Source organism: Aotus nancymaae, unplaced genomic scaffold (genome assembly GCF_030222135.1).
Source record: "Aotus nancymaae isolate 86718 unplaced genomic scaffold, 86718_ANA_hifiasm-v0.15.2.pri h1tg000032l_0, whole genome shotgun sequence".
In the NCBI taxonomy this organism is placed as follows: domain Eukaryota; kingdom Metazoa; phylum Chordata; class Mammalia; order Primates; family Aotidae; genus Aotus; species Aotus nancymaae.
In genome coordinates, this window is record NW_026988445.1 from 27,755,538 (window position 1) to 27,778,054 (window position 22,517).

At 36.1% G+C, this 22,517-nt stretch overlaps 1 protein-coding gene across 5 annotated transcripts in view; it reads right to left on the reverse strand.

Moving 5' to 3' along the window:
* The window catches only part of AKT3 (AKT serine/threonine kinase 3), a 327,056-nt gene that overhangs the window by 59,419 nt on the left and 245,120 nt on the right, over window positions 1-22,517 (reverse strand). For all 5 annotated transcript variants that reach the window (XM_064383667.1, XM_021666932.2, XM_021666933.2 and 2 more), the window contains one exon: window positions 6,970-7,092. In XM_064383667.1, coding sequence (XP_064239737.1) covers window positions 6,970-7,092 — 123 coding nt within the window. The remainder of the gene's footprint in view (window positions 1-6,969; window positions 7,093-22,517) is intronic.

Sequence of the window (22,517 nt, forward strand, 5' to 3'; positions counted from 1 at the left end):
AACCTGTTTAAAAAAATTTTTTTTTGAGACAGAGTCTCAGTCACCTGAACTGGAGTGCAGTTGTATGATGACAGCTCACTGCAACCTCTGCCTCCCAGGTTAAAGCCACCTCAGCCTCCTGAATGCCCGGGACCATGGGAATGTACACCATGCCTGACTAATCTCTTAGTTTTTTACAGTGATGAGGTCTCACTTTGTTGCCCAGGTTGGTCTCGACCTTCTGAATTCAAGCAATCCACCTACCTCAGCCTCCCAAAGTCTGGGATTACAGGCGTGAGCCACTATGCCCAACCAAATTAAAATTTTTTATTTTATATAAATTCAGTTATCTTGCATCTTCCTAATGTTTCTCTACCAACCAGAACCTAGAAATCAAGCCCAATTCGCACAAATGACAGTAAGTCTTGTATACTGAAACCAATCAGAAACATCAAGAGTCTTCATCTCTCCTGTTTCCTGTTTTTTCTCTCTCTCTACCTTGGTCTGTCTGTCTCTTCTCAGCCTCTGGTTTCTCTCCTTTTTCCACTTCTTTCAAACAACCTCTCTTCTTCTTCCTTCCCAATTTGTCATAATGAGAAATGTTAAGTATATACTAAAGCTTCTGTTGTTTTACTAAATAAAAATGTATATGCCCTGTTATTTTAAAAATGTTTAATATATAAATACATAAAATGCTGAAGATCTTTAATGAATACTCTTTTACTAATATATTGACAAATCTTGTAAAAATTTCAAATAATATATAATATTGAACAAAATGTGAATGTACTTTCTACACCATTCCATTCTCATCTAGTTTGGTGTGAAATGTGCCAATACATATGCTTTCTATGCATGGGAAAGTCCTTGTGGAAACATGACAGACAGGATGCATTATTTCTCCATATTTTGACAAAGCTATTTTGGAAGTGGCTGGATAAAGAAGAATCAAAATGTATAAACACAGTTTTTTTAATACCAAGCTCTCTGTGTGTGTATGTATGTGTAGAATTCCTACTTACACCTAATTCTGTAATCTCATATCTCATCTCTGAACCTCAGATCATGGTTGTGGGATGAAGAATGAAATAAGATGCAAGGAGAGGTCTGGGTAAGGAATAGGCTGAGAGTGACCAACTTCTAGTTTGCCCAGAACTGAGGGGTTTCTCAGAATGCAGGACTTATAAGTGCTATAACTGGGCAGTCCTGGGCAAACCAAGACAGTTACCGTACTTGTTTTATAAATTAGCTTTTTAAAAAATTACAGTGATATAGTAAAAAATAAGCCTAAGGATGTGTGGGGAGGTTGTGGCATACAGAGACCACACCATTGTAATCCAGCCTGGATGACACAGTGAAACCCTGTGTCAAAAAAACAAAACAAAACATAAATATTTCATAATTTTCTTTTTCTTTTTTTTTTTTTTTTTTGAGATAGGGTCTCACTCTGTTGCCTAGGCTAGAGTGCAGAGGCACACTCATAGCTCACTGCAGCCTCAACTTCTCAGACTCAACTGATCCCTCCACCTCAGCCTCCTGGGTACAAAAGAGTGCACACCACTGCCACTCCCCACTAGTTTTTGTTTCTTTCTTTTCTTCCTTTCTTTTCTGTTTTTTTAAGGAATGATGTTTTGCCACATTGCCCAGGCTGATCCTGAACTCCTGGGTTCAAACAGTCTGACCACGTCTGCCTCCCAAAGTGCTGGGATTACAAGCTTGAGCTACTGTGCCCAGTCTCATAATTTTCCAGTCAATTATTTTAGAGTAGTGTCCACATTCTTCTATCAATTATTTTGTCTTCTCTCATCATCCTAAAATGTCATTTTGCTGAGCATGAATGACTAAAACTTGTCCACCAAAAGTATAAAATAGAGATGCATTAGCTTTAAAAATGGTGTCCCCAATCTAATCTTATATAATGATAAACCAGGAGATAATTAAATGTCCAGTTTTGTTATACAATAAATGATAATTTTACACAGGATGCATTAACAGAGTTTCTGTAAAATACAAGAACCATTAGTAGGCTGACTGGTGAACCTACAGAATGCACAGAAACACCTGTAATTCTTTTCAAAGCATATCAATGGCCTAGATATCAATAACATCTGGAAATCACTGCCTTGGTTCATTTAACACTAACGTAATTGAGTAGTATTTACATTATTTACAGTAGTCATACATTTTTGGAAATCTTTCTACTGTGTAAAAGAGGAAGAAAAATATTTACGAATGATCTTCCTTTAGTTTTCTCTTCTAAATCACTTTCATTCTTCTCTTTGTTAGACACACAATACAAAATGCATGCTGTCACTGACTGCTCAGGTACTCTGAATTTATGAAACTTTACATGCATTGTTTGATACTCACAGTCAACCTTAGTTTCCAAAATGGAAAGTAGGGCAGCATGCTTATGCTTAATGGATGAATCCACTAACAAAAGTAGTGAAGTCAAATGCGAAATCATAAGAAAAAAAACTGTATATTAAAAATCTGAGTAATGCTTACTATTTGTATCAGAGGGTTATCTGAAAGTTCATGCCTTTGAGAGAAAAAAAAAATTAGACATAATACCCCATAGAATTTCCATCCAAAAAAAGGCAACATATTTTGCCCAGTTGAAGTGAACAGGCATTATTTGACAGAGGGTCTTGATTTAGTGTGTTTATGAAGAAATGGTAGATTTTAAAATTTTTCCTGTGCTTAGTGGGCACAAAATTATAACAACAATTACTTTTCCTCCTGCTCTTGCTGATGCCTAGAGTAAAACTAAACTTTAAAAATCCTAGCTGTCTTTAATACAATGCTTCCCAAACTTTTACACTTCATAGTAAAATAAAGATTGAAAATTGTAAGGCATACCAGGTTCACTGGACAATATGCTTGAAACCAGAATTCACTGGCCTGGAGGCTTCTCTGAACACTTTGCAGGCCGAGACATGGTTGTAACCTGTTTGTAGCACCCAGTCTGAGAAGCTATGCTTGAATGTAGGCCAGACTAAATATGTGAAAGTTTAAAAACATCATATATATATAGTTCATTGTAATTAAATGACTGACATCATGATTAAACAAAAGAATGAAAACAGCAGTTCCTAAGGGTTCTGATGACTACTGCAGCAATAGCAATCAATAATTCCTGTCACTCTTATACCACATTTTAGCCCAGATACATCAAACTCAGTTTTAGGCACCAAGACTCACTCAGGCCCAAGAAGGCAGTAAGGAATTCCTACCCTGCACATTGCAGATTTAAGTTTATGGGCATCAAGTGCCAAAATGTCACAAACCGACCTGCAGAAACTGAATGACCATGGGATGAGGAAAGTGTGCTGAAATTCTGAAAGAAAAACGTTTCTTCACTTCAACCTCTTAATCCAGAAACAGACTTATAATGTAAATAGCAGAGACCCCAAATAGGTTGCCAGGCTATTTACAAATTTATTACGAATAAGCAACACAGTCCACTATCAGTACAATTTAATATCAGAAGTGGAAGGAATTAAGAGCAATGGCTTAAGATTTCTATAAGGAGGAAATCCAGAGTGACTGTCTGGTTAGAAGCGGGAGCTGGAGAACGTGTCTTGAGACTCAGCAAGCAAGGCAAGCATGTTTTTCCCATCATCCAAACTGCATTTATTTGAGGTGAACAGCAGGGAGCTGATGAGGACATGAAAGACTATGGTAAAACTCTTGGAAGCCACCCCTTCATGCCATTACTGAGTGTTAGAGAGTATCTAAATTTATTTGGTGCTTTCTCATACTGATAATGTACATGGTTAAATATTCTCACATTAGGTAGAAAACAAAATTAGGTGTTCCAACAAATAGGATATAGCAACAATTTAGGTATTATTTTCTCACATAAACTAGTAGGAAATTAATTCTTAATGAATTCCAGTATCATTATATTCACCTTTGCAAATGTCCCTGTTCAGCCTACACTGTGCTTAGATGGCCATGGTCATTGAAAATACAGGTTGTATTTGTAAAATAAGAACTAAGCAGAAAAGAAGACTTTAACATATAATTTGCACTACTGAAGAAGTCTTTGAGGAGATTTCTTCAAATTTTTAGGCAATCGTGAAGCAAAAGCAGTTTTCCTTAGTTAATCACAAGGAATTTGGGTCATTAATAAAAATAAAAAACTTCATTATAAGATGTGTATTCACAAAATAAATGAATTTACTTTCTAAAGTACAACAAAGGTTTCAATAATTTTTCTGTTGCTACAAACACCAATTTATTAGGAAACAGGAACCGATAAAACTATTTTAAGTTAACCTGCACATAAAAGAAGGCTTTGCCTCCAATGCTAAATCAGACAGCAGCAAACAGGTATGGATTTACTTGAGAAGTGCTGCTACTGTAGGCATAGCAATTAGATTTGCATTTGAACAAAGTCTGAGTTATTAGTAATGAGAACAGAGGCAAATCTGAGACTGATCAAAGTGAGTACCTAAATCAGTTCGTGATAAAATTAAATACATCAGGTATAAATATATTTGAAACACTCACTCCCTTATCTTTTGCAGTTTAATTTGAAGGTCAGACTCACAAAGATTTCCCAAAGTTAATCCAATGCATCCCCCATCTATAATTTCATTTCATCTCTGGAAGTCAGAATGATATAGTGACAACAACATTCAATAAAGAGCTAGGATTCATCAGTTCCAAAAATTCTGACTGCAATCAACTTAGATGATTACTTTTAGGAAGCCATTTACTAGGCTTCTAGGTTTGAAGGACATCACCTCTAAATAAAGGACGGGTTCAAAATTTCTGCGATCCTACCTGAAATATGTCATTGTATTATATATAATCCTGTTACTATGGATACAAGTAACATTTGTATAAGTTTTGAATGTTTGGTTTCTTCTATGTCATGGATTTTTCTTGGTGTACATTTACAGTTCCTGTCCTATGCTAAATATATACTTAGATCTTTAAGTTAAGGCTGTTTTTAAGAAATGAACTCAGTGAGCAGAGACTATTTAATTGTCTAGTAAACTTAGTGAACCGTGCATGTGGTGACTAATTGACTGATATTCATATGTAAAGTATGTACTTTATATTGCAGTTTAACAAATTTAGTCTAATTCCATCATCAGAAATAACGGGGCAGTGGAACTCACTTAATGAGCTTCAATATACCAATATGTTCATTCATTTGATGAGAAATTATTAAAGAATACTGACCAAGGCCATATTCAACACTACAATCAAATTAATATTCTTTTCTTTAGCAGTTTTTAAGCTAAGAATTCAATCTTTTAAATTTAAGCATTCTGGATGTTACCTATTACTTCAAAATTGTTCTAATTTCCTTAAATCTAAGCCTCCCTTTTTCTACCTTCCCCTTTTTTCCTCCCTACAAATAGGATTCATAAAACATGAAGTGGGAATGTGAGAAGTACACTCAGGAAGAGAAGACCTAATTACTTATAAGCATATTTGGAAAGTTAACAACACATTTTGTCATGCCACATAACTAATTCCTTAAAAAGAAATCAATATTTAAGATATTTTGACAGCACAGGATTATTTGGCCATGCAGATACCAGATACACAAATGCTGAATTCTGCCACATTCCTAGTTATAAAAAGATTCAGGCTAAATACAAACTATTGATTTGTACTAATCTCTAGCCCATTTTGTCACTTAGACAGTTGGTCATCTCTGATCTAGATGTTTTATAGGTGCATAGTTCAGTTTTTCCTAAATACAGCATCTTATAGTTTCTTTTAGATTTTAATAGATAACGTATTAGACAAACACATATGTTTCACTGTTATTGTGTCAAATAATATTTTGTGAGAGTGGTTACTCCTTAGGATCATTATCTAAAGATATATAAGAACATCTTGAAATAACTTAGACAACTGCTTAAATACTTAGATAATTTAAGAATCACAGGTGTTTGAAATGGAGGGGATAATTATGATTTCTTTTATATGTGATTTTATAAATATATATATACACACCTCATTTCAAACAAAACAGAATTTCATAAAAGCTTTATGTAACTTCTATTTCTACCAATCATTATGTTACGTGAAACAGTATTTGATCGATAAGGCAATTTGCATCAAATTTTATATATAGGTCAAGATTACTACATGATTTGCTTCTTTAAAAAGTAGGATTGTAACATTTAGACTTTACTCAATAAGTGTCATGGTACAAATTCCTTTAATGTAGCCACCCTAATTCCTAACACTATCATGAGAATGACTATTACCTTGCATGAGTTACTCCAGGGATCAACAAACTACAACCTGTGGACTAAACTGAGCCCACCGCCTATTTTGTTTGCTGGAACATAGCCAAACCTATTCATTTATATATTATCTGAGGCTGCTTTTATCCTACAATGATGGAGTTGAGAAGTCTGCAGCAGAGACTGTATGAACAGCAAAGCCTCAATTATTTTATCGGCCCTTTACAGAAAGTTTGCCAATCCTGAGCTATCCTAAGGCTCTCATCATAACAGAACCTAGAGCAGTCAAGACACTATTACCAACAGAACAAACACAGTGCTTTCATAAATAAAAAACTAAGCAAATTAATCAATGGTGATTACATTAAATGATTCAGGTATTTAAACCCACCAAAAGTTAATGCTAAAATCAAAATGAGTATGTTTCTTCCAATAGTCTTATTGTTTCTTCATAAAACATTATGAACATAATAAAACTTGTTTTAAATGTAACTTGTAAAGTCATCTGACTTAATCACATATTTAACATTTTTATTTGATCAGAGTAGTCGAGCAGAAATTACTTTGAAGATCAAAAACTCAGACATAAAGCAACTTCATACATGCTAGTGAAGGAAATTTCCTTTCAAATGTAGTAAACTAAATTTTAAACATAGTGCTTTTTTCCAACTAAATCTGCTTTTCTCAAAACTGTGTAACTTTGTAATTACTTTATGTTTGTCCCTATAGTCTGCAAAAACAAATTTTGATTACTTTTTTTTTTTTTTACCTTGAGATCACGGTAAACAATCTTTCCGGAATGTAGATAGTCCAAGGCAGAGACAATTTCTGCACCATAGAAACGTGTGCGGTCCTCAGAGAACACCCGCTCTCTCGACAAATGGAAAAACAGCTGCAGGGTAAACAGCAGGGACAGGATTGTAATAATTACTGATTTAGTGGGGGAAATTAACACAAACATAAAACACCTCTCATCACCATATTGTGATGATAGATAGTGTACTCTCAGTGGACACTGAGCACTCTTAGACAGCAGCTGGCTTATCTTTTCCAGGTTTCCAAGGGGAAACTGCGAGCTGTTAAATCAGCGTTTTAATCAATATACCAATCTTGTTTAAGACATTCTGCTTGCTACCCATTTAACCTTCAGTTACCAGAGGAAAAAAGTATGCATCATCAGACTGCAATTTCCCCCTCACTATACTGTTGCTTCACTCTTCAAGGATTAGGTATTGAGACATTACTAAAATAAATGAACACAAGTATAGATATATTTTCTACTTAATTATTTGACTTCAAAGAGAAGACTGCCAATTTGCTGAAACTGATTTATGTTAACTTGTTATATTCTACAATTTTTGATTCATCATGGTATCTCTAAAAATACTTTAAAAATCAAAGTGATCATTTTTTATGGCGAGATACTTTAAAGTTTTAAGTTTTTAATTTATTTTAGTAATGCCCAAAATGAACTGAGAAACATCCATTATTCCCATCGTAATTCTCAAGGTATATTCTATTTTATTTATTTATTTATTTATTTATTTATTTATTTTTGAGACTGAGTTTCGCTCTTGTTACCCCAGGCTGGAGTGCAATGGCGGGATCTCGGCTCACCGCAACCTCCGCCTCCTGGGTTCAGGCAATTCTCCTGCCTCAGCCTCCTGAGTAGCTGGGGTTACAGGCATGCACCACTATGCCCAGCTAATTTTTTGTATTTTTTTTTTTAGTAGAGACGAGGTTTCACCATGTTGACCAGGATGGTCTCGATCTCTTGACCTTGTGATCCACCTGCCTCGGCCTCCCAAAGTGCTGGGATTACAGGAGTGAGCCACCGCGCCCAGCTATTCTATTTTCAATAATAATTAGCTATAATGTCAATCTTTTCTTATATAATCACTTAAAACTGTAAGTTCATCCACTTCCTAGGTAAACACTTAAAAGAGACACCATTTGACAGTCAACAGCTTTCACTGGTGCTTACTGTGACCAAGCAGCCAGCTCTCCAATAGGCAACCTCCTCATTAAAGAAACAACAAATATTATCTCTCAATTGCACAGCATACATGAAGAAAGAGCAGGTTTCAGGCACTATGAATCGACTATCATAGTTGAAACATGCTTAGAACAATCAAAGATTATTTACAATGCTGAGTATAATGCCAGGTATCATGGTATTGACACACAACACGTCTGTGGAAAAAATGAACCAACCAGTCAATGTACCCTTGACTGCAAGATCAGAAATTATTCCTTTGCATGGATCATTGACCCTTAATGTTTCTACAAAATTGGTGAAAATTATGGTTAACTAAGATTTGTTCTGCACACACCAAATCATTATTTCAGGTAACATAAAACAGGCTCCCTATGAATTCATTCTTCCCTTTTCTACCACCACCTCTGCTTAACAGCATATTATTATTTTACGATAAGCTTTATGCATGACCCATTGTCATAGTAAACAGAGAGAGAAAAAAAAATCACCTATAGCCCCAAAAAGTGTAGCACAACAATAATTAAAACTAAAATATTTTGCAGTCTCTAAACTTTACTGTGTCCTACTATATTACTGTATTTTATCAAATCTCAGATGATACCAATTGGGACTGTACCATCGTTTTATAAAACACCAAGGAAAAAAAGGTTGTCAGTTAACACTATGACACACGATCTATTATAAAAGGCATTCTGATTACAGAAATGTTAAATATGTCTTTCAAATAATCAAATATAGTATGTGAAAAATCAAATAACTTATATAATTACTCAGACATTTTTAAAAATTCATTCATTTCATATTGTCAATGTATTACCATCCTAACAAGGATAGAAAGTAGAAGGAGCCACATTTTCCAGGTTAAAATAATTTCTGCCATGCAAAATATTACTAACTTCGATGAAAAAAATCATGTAATCTCTGTGGAGTTGTGGTAGTCTTCTAATGAGATGAAAGTAGTGATTAGGTTTCTAAATTTTCTTAAAAGAATGTCAAGCCTACTCTATCCACTCATCTAACTTTACAAAAAATATGGATCCTCCCTAAATCAATATAATGTATGCAGGATTCTAGATCTTTATTTAGACTACGTATCTTCAATGTGTCTGCCAGCCAATTTCTATAAAAATATCACCTAAAAATTATATTTAAGGCAAAGAATTTACTTCTCAGTCTGCTATCTGATGTGTACCCTTACTACTTTATGGAACTTATCCTTGTTAAGATAACCAACAACCTCTTAATCACCAAATCCAATAATCTATTTACAGTCTGCACTCCTTCTTCCAATTTTGAAACTTAGGACATCACCTACTGCCCTCTTTACTGAAACACATTTCTTGGCTTTGGTAATACGACTGTCTCCTGATTTTCCTCCTAACTCTCTGGATAATCCTTCTCGGTTTCTACTTCAGCTTTGAACCAACTTTTCAATTCAGCATTCCTATAGTGAGTATCAATTATTTTAAAGTCACTGTTGGGCACTGGAAAGAAAAACAGGGAATACAACGATGATTAAGACAGAATCTCTTATGTTTACAAGCATTGATTGTGGTGATGTTCTCATGAGTATGCACTGAAGTCCAAACTCATCAAGTTCTATCTATTAAATACGTACAGCATTTTGTATAACAATCATAACTCCACAAAGTGTTTTAAACCAAATACATAATTTCTGCTATTAAGCAATATGAATGTAGAGGACACAGGCATTGATTTTTTTAAAAAGAGGGTTGTTATAAATTTAGTAACTCAGAACAGATATTAAAAATACTTTAAAGGCAAGGAGGGATTAATCTGTGCTGGCATCATGTGAGGAGACTTGATAGATAAGATAATGCTTTGTTAAGTTTTGAAGAATGGGTTTTTCACAAATGGAAAATGTAAGGGGAAAAAAATCCCCAAAAAAGTGCTACTTAAGTTTTATTCATCTGTATTTCCAACACAGCCTAGGATAGTACCTGCACATAGTAAGTAATTAATAAACATTTAGACAGTATTAATACTAAGAAAGAAAAACAGTCATAGCAAGAAAACACATGAAGGGAACACGTGTAGCTGAAAAATAATATGTATTCAGAGAAACAATAGAACTGGAAAAAAAAAAGATGAGGTCGGACTGGTTAGGATCTTTACTACCATGATAGGAGCATGACTTTTTTTTTCTGTAGATAAGAAGTATGAAAGAATGTTAGGTTAAAAATTAGCGAAATTTGGTTCCACATATGCAAATCAATGAAATAATTCATCACATAAACAGTAGTAAAAACAAAAACCACATGATTATCTCAACAGACACAGAAAAGGCCTTCAACAAAATTCAACATCCCTTCATGTTAAAAACTCTCAATAAACTAGGTATTGAGGAACATACATAAAAATGATAAGAGTTATCTATGACAAACCCAGAGTAAATATCATACTGAATGGGCAAAAGCTGGAAGCATTCTCCTTGAATAACAACATAAGACAAGGATGCCCTCTCTCACCACTCCTACTCAATATAGTACTGGAAGTTCTGACCAGGGTAATCAGACAAGAGAAAAAGAAATAGGTATTCAAACAGAAAGAGAGAAAGTCAAATTGTCTTTGTTTGCAGACGACAAGATCTTGTATCTCGAAAATCCCATCCTTTCAGCCCAAAAGCTTCTTAATCTGATAAGCAAATTGAGCAGAGTCTCCGGATATATCATTAATGTGCAAAAGTCATAAGCATTCCTATATACCAACAACAGAGAGCCAAAACATGAATGAACTCCCATTCACAACTGCTACAAAGAGAATAAAATACCTAGAAATACAGCTAACAAGGGAAGTGAAGGAACTCTTCAAGGAGAACTACAAACCACTGCTCAAGGAAATAAGAGAGAAGACAGACAAATGGGAAAATATTCCAGGCTAATGAATAGGAAGAATGAATATTGTGAAAATGGCCATACCATCCAAAGTAATTTATAGATTCAATACTATTTTCATTAAACTTCCATTGAAACTCTTCACAGAATTAGAGAAAACTATTTTAAAATTCATATGGAGACAAAAAAGAGCCCATCCAGTCATGACAATCCTAAGCAAAAAGAACAAAGCTGGAGCCATCACACTACCCAACTCGAAACTATACTACAAGACTACAGTAACCAAAACAGTATGGTACTAGTACAAAAACAGACACACAGATCAATGGAATAAAATAGAGAACTCAGAAATAAGACCACATATCTATAATCATTTTTAACAAACCTGACAAAAATAAGCAATAGGGAAGGACTCCCTATTCATTCATTCATTTTGAGACAGAGTCTTGCTCTGTCATTTATTATTTGTTTGTTTTGAGACAGAGTCTCACTCTGGCAACTAGGCTGGAGTGCAGTGGTATGATCTCAGTTCACGGCAACCTCCACCACCCAAGGTCAAGTGACTCTCCTGTCTCAGCCTCCTGAGTAGCTGGGATTACAGGCATGTGCTATCACATGGTGCTAATTTTTGTATTTTTAGTAGAGACAGAGTTTAACCATGTTGGCCAGGCTGGTCTCAAACTCCTGACTTCAAGTGATCTACCCACCTCAGCCTCCCAAAGTGCTGGGACTGCAGGTGTGAGCCACCATGCCTAGCCAGGACTCCCTATTTAGTAAATGGTGCTGGGAGAACTAGCTAGCCATATACAGAAAATTGAAACTGGACCCCTTCCTTATACCTTATACAAAAATTAACTCAAGATGGATTAAAGAAATATATAAAATCCCAAACTTTAAAAACCCTAGAATAAAATCTAGACAATACCATTCAGGACGTAGGTTCAAGCAAAGATTTCATGATGAAAATATCAAAAGCAATTGCAACAAAATCAGAAATTGGCAAGTGGGATCTAATTAAACTAAAGAGCTTCTATACAGCAAAAGAAACTATCATCAGAGTGAACAGACAGCCTACATAATGGGAGAAAATTTTTGCGACCTAGCCATCTGACAAAGGTCTAATATCCAGAGTCTACAAGCAACTTAAACAAATTTACAAGAAAAAAACAAACAACCCCATTTAAAAGTGGGCAAATGATGTGAACAGACACATAAAATAAGACATTTATGTGCCCAAAAAAAACATGAAAAAAAGCTCCACATCACTTATCATTAGAGGATGCAAATCAAAACCACAATGAGATACCATCTCACACTAATCAGATTGGTGATTATTAAAAAGTCAAGAAACAACAGATGCTGGCAGGGCTAGAGAGAGATAGGAATGCTTTTACACTATTGGTGGGAATGTAAATTAGTTCAACCACTGTGGAAGACAATGTGGCAATTCCTCAAAGACCTAGAACCAGAAATACCCTTTGACCCAGTAATTCCATTACTGGGTATATACCCAAAGGAATATAAATCATTCTACTACAAAGATACGTGCATGCATATGTTCACTGCAGCACTGTTCACAATAGCAAAGTAATGGAATCAACCCAAGTGCCCATCAATGATAGATGGATAAAGAAACTGTGGTACATACACACCATGGAATATTATGCAACCATAAAAAGGAATGAGCTCATGCCCTCTGCAGGAACACAGATGGAGCTGGAGGCCATTATCCTCAGCAAACTAACACAGGAAAAGAAAACCAAACACCACATGTTCTCACTCATAAGTGGGAGCTAAACAATGAGAACACACAGTCACAAGGAGGAGAACAATGCATACTGAGGCCTATGAGGTGGAGCCGGGAAAGGGAGATCATCAGGAAAAAGGGCTAATGTATGCTGGGCTGATAGGTTGATAGGTGCAGCGAACCACCATGGCACACATTTACCTATGTAACAAACCTGCACATCCTGCACCTGTACCCTGGAACTTAAAAATAAAATAAAATTAGCATAATTTTAAAAAGCAATTCCTCACACCTGTAATCCCAGCACTTTGGGAGGCCGAGGTGGGTGGATCACGAGGTCAAGAGATCGAGACCATCCTGGTCAACATGGTGAAACCCCGTCTCTACTAAATATACAAAAAATTAGCTGGGCATGGTGGCGCGTGCCTGTAATCCCAGCCACTCAGGAGGCTGAGGCAGGAGAATTGTCTGAACCCAGGAGGCAGAAGTTGTGGTGTGCCGAGATCGCGCCATTGCACTCCAGCCTGGGTAACAAGAGTGAAACTCCGTCTCAAAAAAAAAAAAAAAAAAAAAAAGCAATTCAAGTAGCAATGAGAGGATCAACTAAAAACACATGAGACTACACCCTGCTTAATTTTTAAAGTACAACAAAAAAAGTTACTTATCACCTATATAACACTAGCTGTTGTGAAAAGGTACAGACACAATGAGAGAAAACCACACCACTATCTGGTTACAAGAACTAGACAGACAAACTTTTCTACTAAAATTATGGTAATTATTATAAAGCAGAAAAGATATTTAAAGAATAAGTATGTTTGATATTATCAGAAGTTATATTTGAGCTCGCAGAGAGCTTCTAAGGGACATCAGCTAAGGTAGTAGTAACAGACATTTCAAGAGAATCAATATTGCAGAGGGAACTAGCTTTTACCACTTGGGTCAAGGGAGAGATCAACAATATTGAGGTTTTTCTACGGCTATGTAGATGCTGATATAAAGGAAAATGATGGGGATGGGGACAGAGGAGTAATGGATTTTATTTTGACAGGCTGATATCTAAATAGACATTTGATAACATAGCTTGCAAGGTCATGAAAGTGGATAGGGAAATCATTCATAGAAAGGATATTGTTAAGACGAAGAAAGCAAACAACAGCCTAGGAATTCAGTAAAAACTGAAAAGAGAAGTGAAGATAGAATCTTAGGATACTACTATATGTAGGTCAGGAAAAAGAAGCCAACAGGATATGGAGCTGGAATACTAAGAGATATTAAAAAAGGAAGCAAGAGTACAATAGCTGAAGAAGTGAAGGGAAAAGAAGATTTCAGAAAGACAGGAACATTTGCTGGACTTAGGAATTAGGTCATCTTATACCTTTCAAAGATAAGTTGTCATATTTAGGTAGGCTGAAAAGAGAATCTGAAGGTAGAAATAATACACCACTCCTTTAGAAAAAAAATGAATGAGATGAGCCAAGGTATTACTGAACCAGAGGGTTTTTGGTGCAACATATTAAATCGTGCCTTCATGAAAAATTGTCTGACTGAAGAAACTGAGGTATTATATAACTACAATTCATATGGAATAGGCATACAAATTAAAAGACCAAACAATGAAGGATAGGTTATTTTAAGTTATAAAAATTTAACACAGAATACTTGAACATGACAATATATGATAAGGTATATGGGAACATGACTATTTAATAAATAGTGCCACAATAATTAACTCTGAAGAAGCATAAAATTTAATTTTCCTCTCATAACAAAATTCATATGTATTAGTCAAATGTTAAATTAAAAAACTACAAAATATGTATAAGTACATATCTAGTCTCAAGATGGAGAAGAATTTTCTAAGCATACAAGAAATGGAAGAAATAGACTTCTCGCTTTTCCTCAAGGCAGTGGATTAGAGGCTTTCTGCATGTCTCAGCCACTTGACATAGCAAGAGAGTAGATAAAGATCAACTCTGTAAGCATTAATTCAAGAAGGAAAACAGGAATCTACCAGAATCATGAAGTATACCCCATATCCCAGAAGGCCAGCAAACAGCCCCAGTGACAGCATCCAGCTGATAAAAGTAACTGAAGTCCCAGTGTGTGAGAGAGGCAGGGAGCCTCCCTCTGTGACTCACTCTTCCACTAGGGATCCAAGCAACCCAGGCCAAGGGACAGCACTTTGTTTCTCCCAATACTTGAGGTAACTTGGGGAGTGGCTTGGAGTCCCGGTGAGGGAAAAGCTGCAGGCATTTTCCCAGACCCGGGAAAGAGAGCAGGACAATGTTTTTAATTTGGGCACATAAAAAGTCACCCATTCCTTGGTGACCCAGCAGTGTGGCTGCACAAGCATGTTAGTCTTGGACCAGAGATTAAAACACCTGCTCTGGAGTGGGATAGGGGCTTCACAGCCAAAATCGTGGAAAATGCTGCAACAACAGGGTGAGAATTGTCCTTTCCTCTATTGTCAGCCTGGGGCAGCAGGAGAGCTGCTACAGCTGCATTTTCTCCCGGGCTGCAGAACTTGCAGCCATGACCAGCTTGGCAACCTGGAATGGATCTGCATGTGCCATTGCTAGGTACCCTATTCTGTTCTCCTGAGATCGTGGTGCAGTGGGGCCCTTTCTACTCCCATCTCTAGGCAGATCTCCAGCATTCAGAGTACCCATTTGCCTAGTTCAGAAGTCTGAGCCACTGCACTCCTTCTGGACATAGTTTATGGTGAAGCAGAGCTCTCTCTGCTCCATACCTAGGCAGCTCTCTAGGCATTTGGAGCACCTCCTTACCTGCTTCTGGAGTTTGAGTTGCCCCACCCCTCCTATGCAGAAATCTTGGTGCAGGAGCTGTCTCTGCTCCATGTTCTGGCATCTTCAGCACCTACTCTCCTGGACTAGATGTTTAGACCATCGACCATCCCCCATCCCTGTGCAGAGAACTTGGGGCTGAAGAAGTTTCCCAGCTATACAACTAGGCACATCTCTGAGCCCTTGGTGGCCACTCACCCCATTCTCCCTTGGCACCTTGGCACTAGTGCCTGTACCTGTCATCAAGCGACCTGTAGGTGGACCTGTCAGGTCTGGCCCTGCCATTCCTGCATTCTGCCAATCCCCCAACCCTGGGGCTGAGCAGTGAGCAGCGTACATTCCATGAACTGGCCACTGCCTACGGCAACAATGAGCTTCTGCCAGTAAACAAGTATCAAGATATACACTAAGCCATGTTGGCCGCAGCTGGCTCTTACCTACAAGCGCCATCTACAGGCTTGTAGGTCAAATGCCACAGCCCAATATAAAATTGGCCAAAAGAAGAACAGAGGGCTAAAGAAACAGTCAAAGATCCTACCCAGAATTCGCCATAGTCGCACCCCATGGGGAGGGGAAGAAAAGGGAAAGGAAAGAAAACTACAGCAATATTATAGGAAAAGAAAGAAAAAGAAGAAATCCTATCCACATGAAAATAATTACAGAAGTTACAAATGTTAGGGTCTCCAGATAAGAAAAAAGCAGTGTAAGAATTCTAGCACTATGAAAAATGTGAATGTAGTGATACCACCAAAGAATCACACTAGCTCTCCAGAAATGGTCACTAAACAAAATGGAGACTCAGAAATGACAGATAAAGAATTTAAAGCATGAATTGAAAGTAAGCACAACGAGATCCAAAATAAGGTTGAAAATCAACACAAAAATACTTATAAATCCAGGAAATGAAGGAAGAAATAAGCATCTTTAAGATAAATCAATCAGTTTCTGAAATTGAAAAATTTGCATGAGGAATTTCAAAATACATCTAGAAGCTTTAACAACAGATTGGACCAAGCAGAAGAAAGACTTGCAGAGCCTGAAGAACAGTATTTCAAACTAATTTAGTCAGACAAAAATAAAGAAAAAATAATTTTAATAAATGAACAAAGTCTTCAAGAAATATGGGATTACAGAAAGTGATAGAACCTACGAATTACTGGCATTCCTAAAAGATTAAAAGTAAACAATGTGGAAAATATATTTGAGGGAATAACTCAAAACTTTGGCAATCCTGTTAGGGAGGTAGATATCTAGGTACAAGAAATCCAGAGTACAACTGTGAGCTACTATACAAAATGAACATCAACAAGGCATACTGTCACCAGACTGTCCAAGGTCAACACTAAATTAAAAAAAAAAATCTTAAAGGCAGCTAGAGAAAAAGGGGAGATAAAAGGGAATGCCATCAGGCCAACAGTAGATTTCTCAGCAGAAACTTTACAAGAGAGTAGGGGCCTAATTTTAGCATTCTTAAGAAAAAAAAAAATATGCCAACCAAGAATTTGATATGCTGCCAAACTAAGCTTCTTAAGTGAAGGAGAAGTAAAATCTTTTTCAGACAAACAAGTACTAAGGAAATTTGTTACAACTAGACCAGCTTTATGAGAGATCTGTAAGGGAGTTCTAAATATGGAAATGAAAGAAAAATAAACACTACTACAAAAATACACGCAAGTACATATAGCTCGCAGACCCTATAAAGCAACCACACACCAGAAAGTATAAAGCAACCAGCTAATAACTTCATGATAGGATCAAAGCATTACATAACAGTATTAGCTTTGAATGTAAATGGTCCGAACACCTCACTTAAAAGGCACAGAGTGGTATGCTGATAGAAAAACAAGACTCATCCATCTGGCTATCTTCAAGAGACCCATCTTATATATAATGACACTCATAGGCTCAAAGTAAAGGTTTGAGAAAGATCTACCATCCAAATGGAAAACCAAAACCAAAAAGGTCAGGAATCACTATTCTTAAATCAGATAAAACAGACTTCAAACAAACAACAGCAAAAAAAATTAAAAAAGGACAAAGAAGAGTATTATTTAATGATAAAGGGTTCAATTCAACAAGAAGACTTAACTATTGTAGACATGTGTACATATCTTCTATGTGTGTGTGTGTGTGTGTGTGTGTGTGTATATATATGTATCTTCCATATATCTCTCTCACATATAAGTATGCACCCAACAACGGAGCACCCAGAGTCATAAAACAAGTACTTTTAGATTTCCAAAAGGCATACACAGCAACACAATAATAGTGGGGGACTTCAACACCCCACTAGCATTAGTGAGATCACTGAGGCAGAAAACTGACAAATTCTGGACTTAACACACTTGACCAACGTAAACTGAAAAACATCTATAGAATATTCCACCTATCAGCCACAGAATATACATTCTCATGTTGACATAGAAAAATACTCCAACTGACCACATGCTCATCCTTAAAGTCCCAAAAAAAAAAAAAGTGAAATCATAGTAACCATACTCTTGGACCACAGTGGAATGAAAAGAGAAATCAATACCAAGAAGATATCTTAAACCACACAATTACACGAAAATTAAACAGCTTGCTCCTGAATGTCTTTCGGGTAAACAAAATCAAGGTGGAAATAAAAATCTCTTTGAAATAAATGAAAATAGGTAGACAACACACCAAAATTGCAGGGATACAGCAAAAGTAGTGTTAAGAGGAAAGCTAAAAGCACTAAACACCTACCTCAAAAAGTTAAAAAGATCTCAAATTAATAACCTAACATCACACCTAGAGGAACCAGGAAAACAAGAACAAATTAACCCATAAGCTAGCAGAAGAAAAGAAGTAACTAAAATCAGAGAAGAATTAAATGAAATTAAGACCCAAAAATCCACACAAAGAAGTGATGAAGCCAAAAGTTGGTTCTTTGAAAGGATAAAGAAGACTGCTGGACTGCTAGTGAGATTAACAAAGGAAAAGACAGAAGATACAAATAATCACAATCAGAAATGACAAAGATTATGTTACAACTGATCCCACAGAAATACAAAAGATCTTCAGAGAATACATGTCTACAAATATGAACAAGAAAATCTAGAGGAAATGCATAAATTCCTGGAAACACACTATCTCCCAAGACTGAATCAGGAAGAAATTGAAACACTGAACAGACCAATATTGAGTTCCAAAATTGAATCAGTAATAAAAAACCTACCAAGCAAAAAAAGTCCCGAGCAAGATGGATTCACAGCTGAATTCTGTGCAAGGTTCAAAGAAGAGTTGGTATAAATTCTACAGAAAGTATTTTAAAAAAAAATCATTCTACAAAGCCAGCAACACCCTGATACCAAAACCAAGCAAAGACACAATGAAGAAAGAAAATTACAGGCCAATATCCCTGATGAACATAGGTGTAAAAATCCTCAACAAAATACTAGGAAACTGAATTGAGAAACACATAAAAAAGTTAATTCAACATGATCAAGTAGGTGTCATTCCTGGGATGCAAGGTTGTTCAACACATACAAATCAATAAATGTGATTCACCATATAAATAAAATTAGCTTTCAATAAAATCCAGTATCTCTTTATGATAAAAACCCTTAACAAATGAGGCATCAAAGGAACATACGTCAAAATAATAAGCACCATCTATGATAAACCCACGGCCAACATCATAATGAACAGGCAAAAACTGGAAGCATTCCCCTTGAGAACTGGAACAAGATATGGATGCCTACTCTGACCACTCCTATTTCAACACAGTACTGGAAAGTGCTAGCCAGAGCAAATCAGGCAAAAGAAAGAAAGAAAAAGGCATCATAATAGGAAAAGAAGTCGTCTAACTATCTCTCTTTACTGATGATAGTGATTCAATACTCAGGAAACCCTAAGGCCTCCACCAAAAGGCTATTAGAACTGATAAATATTTTTGCAAGGCTTCAGGAGAGAAAATCAATGTACAAAAATCAGTAGGCATTTCTATGTACCAATAACATCTAAGCTGAGAGCCAAATCATTTACAATAGCCACACAAAAATAAAATATCCAGGAATACATCTAACCAAGAAGGTAAAAAATCATTACAAGGAGAACTACAAAACATCGTTAAAAGAAATCATAGATGACACAAACAAACAGAAAAACATTCCATGCTCATGGACTGGAAGAATCAGTATCATTAAAATAACCCTATTTGCCTGCCCAAAGCAATCAACAGATTCAAGGCTATACCTATCAAACTACCAACATCATTTTTCACAGAATTGGAAAAAAAAAAAAAAAAAAAAAAAAAACTATACTAAAATTCATAAGGAACCAAAAAACAGTCAGAATAGCCAAAGCAATCCTAAGCAAAAAGAAGAAAGCTAGAGGCATCACATTACCTGACTTCAAACTATAAGGCTACAGTAACCAAAACAGCATGGTATAATACAAAAACAGACACAAAGGCCAATGGAACAGAACCCAGAACCCAGAAATGAAACATCGTGCTTCAATGGCTGGTGAGCCATATAAAGAGGCTTTTTACCATATGGAAAAATTAACTCAATATGAATTAAAGATTTAAATGTAAAACCTCAAACTGTAAGAATTCTAGAAGAAAATCTAAGAAACACCGTTCTAAACACTGGCCTTGGAAAAAAACATATGACTAAGTTCCTCAATAGCAATTGAACAAAACCAAAAATTGACAAGTGAGACCTAATTAAACTAAAGAACAACCGTACAGCAAAAGAAACTATCAACAGGGTAAACAGACAACCTACAGAATGGGATAAAATATTCACAAACTATCTGACCAAGATCTAACATCCAAAATGTTTAAGAAAAACAATTGAACAAGCAAAACACAAGGAATCCCATAAAAAATGAGCAAATGACATGAACAGAGATTTCTCAAAAGACACAGAAGTAACCAACAACAACAAAAAATGCTGCACGTCACTAATCTTCAGGAAATGTAATCAAAACCACAATGAAATAGCATCTCACACCAGTCAGAATGGCTGTTATTAAAACATCAAACAATAATCAGTCTAATATGACAATAACATGTTGGCAAGGCTGTGGAGAAAAGGGAATGCTTTTAATGCTGTTGCTGGGAATGTACACTAGTTCAGCCACTGTGGAAACCAATTTTGAGATTTTTTTAAAAAACTTCAAATACAGCTACCTACCATTTCACCCAGCAATCACATTACTGCGTACCCAAAAAAATCCAAAATTGTTCTACCAAGTAGACACATGCACGTGCATGTTCATTGCAGAACTATTCACAACAGCAAAGACATGGACTCCGCCTAGGGGCCCATCAATGGCAGACCGGATTAAGAAAATGTGGCACATATATGCCATGGAATACTATGCAGCCATAAAAAAGAATGAAATCCTGTCCTTTGCAGCAACATGGATGCAGCTGGAGGCTGTTATCCCAAGTGATTTAAGGCAGGAACAGAAAATCAAATACTGCTTGCTCTCACTTATAAGTGGGAGTGAAACAACTGGTACTCATGGACATAAATATGATAACTATAGAAACCAGAAACTACTAGAGAAGGGGAGGAGGTAAAAAGAGTTGAAAGACTGATGGGTACTGTTGCTCAGTACCTGGCATGGGATCATTTGTACACCAAACCTCAGCATCATGGCCATGTACCCAGGTGACAAAACTGCACATGTACCTTCCTGAATTTAAAAGTTGAAAAAAATTAAAAAGAAATGGAATAAAAGGAAAATCCAGTAAAGTAGCAAAAATAGAAATAAAATGGAATATTTATAACATGTGACAAAGATCATATCCTTAATATAAAAAAATTGGAAGAATAAAACACAAAGAAAAAAATGGAAATAGATAAAGGTACAATTAAGGTGAGAGGGCTACAAATTATTAATGTATATGAACACAGGTCACCTTATAATAATCAATGCAACGGAGACAAAACTTCAAAAGGGACAATTTTAAATTCATGAAGAAATAGCATTGTCAGTGAAAGTGAGGTAAGCATCTTTATATACTGGTGGGTATTACAACAGAAACAAATGAGGTGAGCCATATGATTACCCTCCTTTTGTCTGGTGGCACTATCTGACACATTATTCATGAAAAAAACCACAAACATAATTCAAGGGTTTCATTGTTGAAAAGATAAACATCAGATTTTGAGGATGATGAGGTAGATGGCATTTGCAGGACAGAACACTAGTGAGGAGGAACCTATACAGAATCTGCACAGTTGAGTCTGCTGTTGAATACTAGGCAATGCAGGTGTAGGGTTAAACTTTATGAGGACAAGCAGAGAAGGAATGGAAAGCTGTATATATGTAATAATAGTTCCTAGAGCTCACACAGAGCTGAGAGACATTAAATAACAGTCTCTCAGACCACAGTGCAATCAAATTAGAACTCAAGGTTTAAGAAACTCACGCAAAACAGCACAACTACGTGGAAACTGAACAACCTGCTCCTGAATGACTACTAGATAAATAATGAAGGCAGAAATAAAGATGTTCTTCAAAACTGATGAGAACAAAGACACAATGTACCAGAATTTCTGGGACACATTTAAAGCAGTGACTAGAGGGAAATTTATAGCACTAAATGCCCACGAGAGAAAAGAGTAAAGATCTAAAATCACCACCCTAATGTAATGATCAGAAGAACTAGAGAAGCAAGATCAAACTAATTCAAAAGCTAGCAGAAGACAAGAAATAACTAAGATCAGTGCAGAAATGAAGGAGATAGAGACACAAAAAAACCTTTCAAAAACTCAGTGAATCCAGGAGCTGGTTTTTTGAAAATATCAACAAAACAGACTGCTAGCCAGACTAATAAAGAAAAAAGAGAAGAATCAAATAGATGCAATAAAAAATGATAAACGGGATATCATCACCAATCCCACAGAAATACAAACTACCATC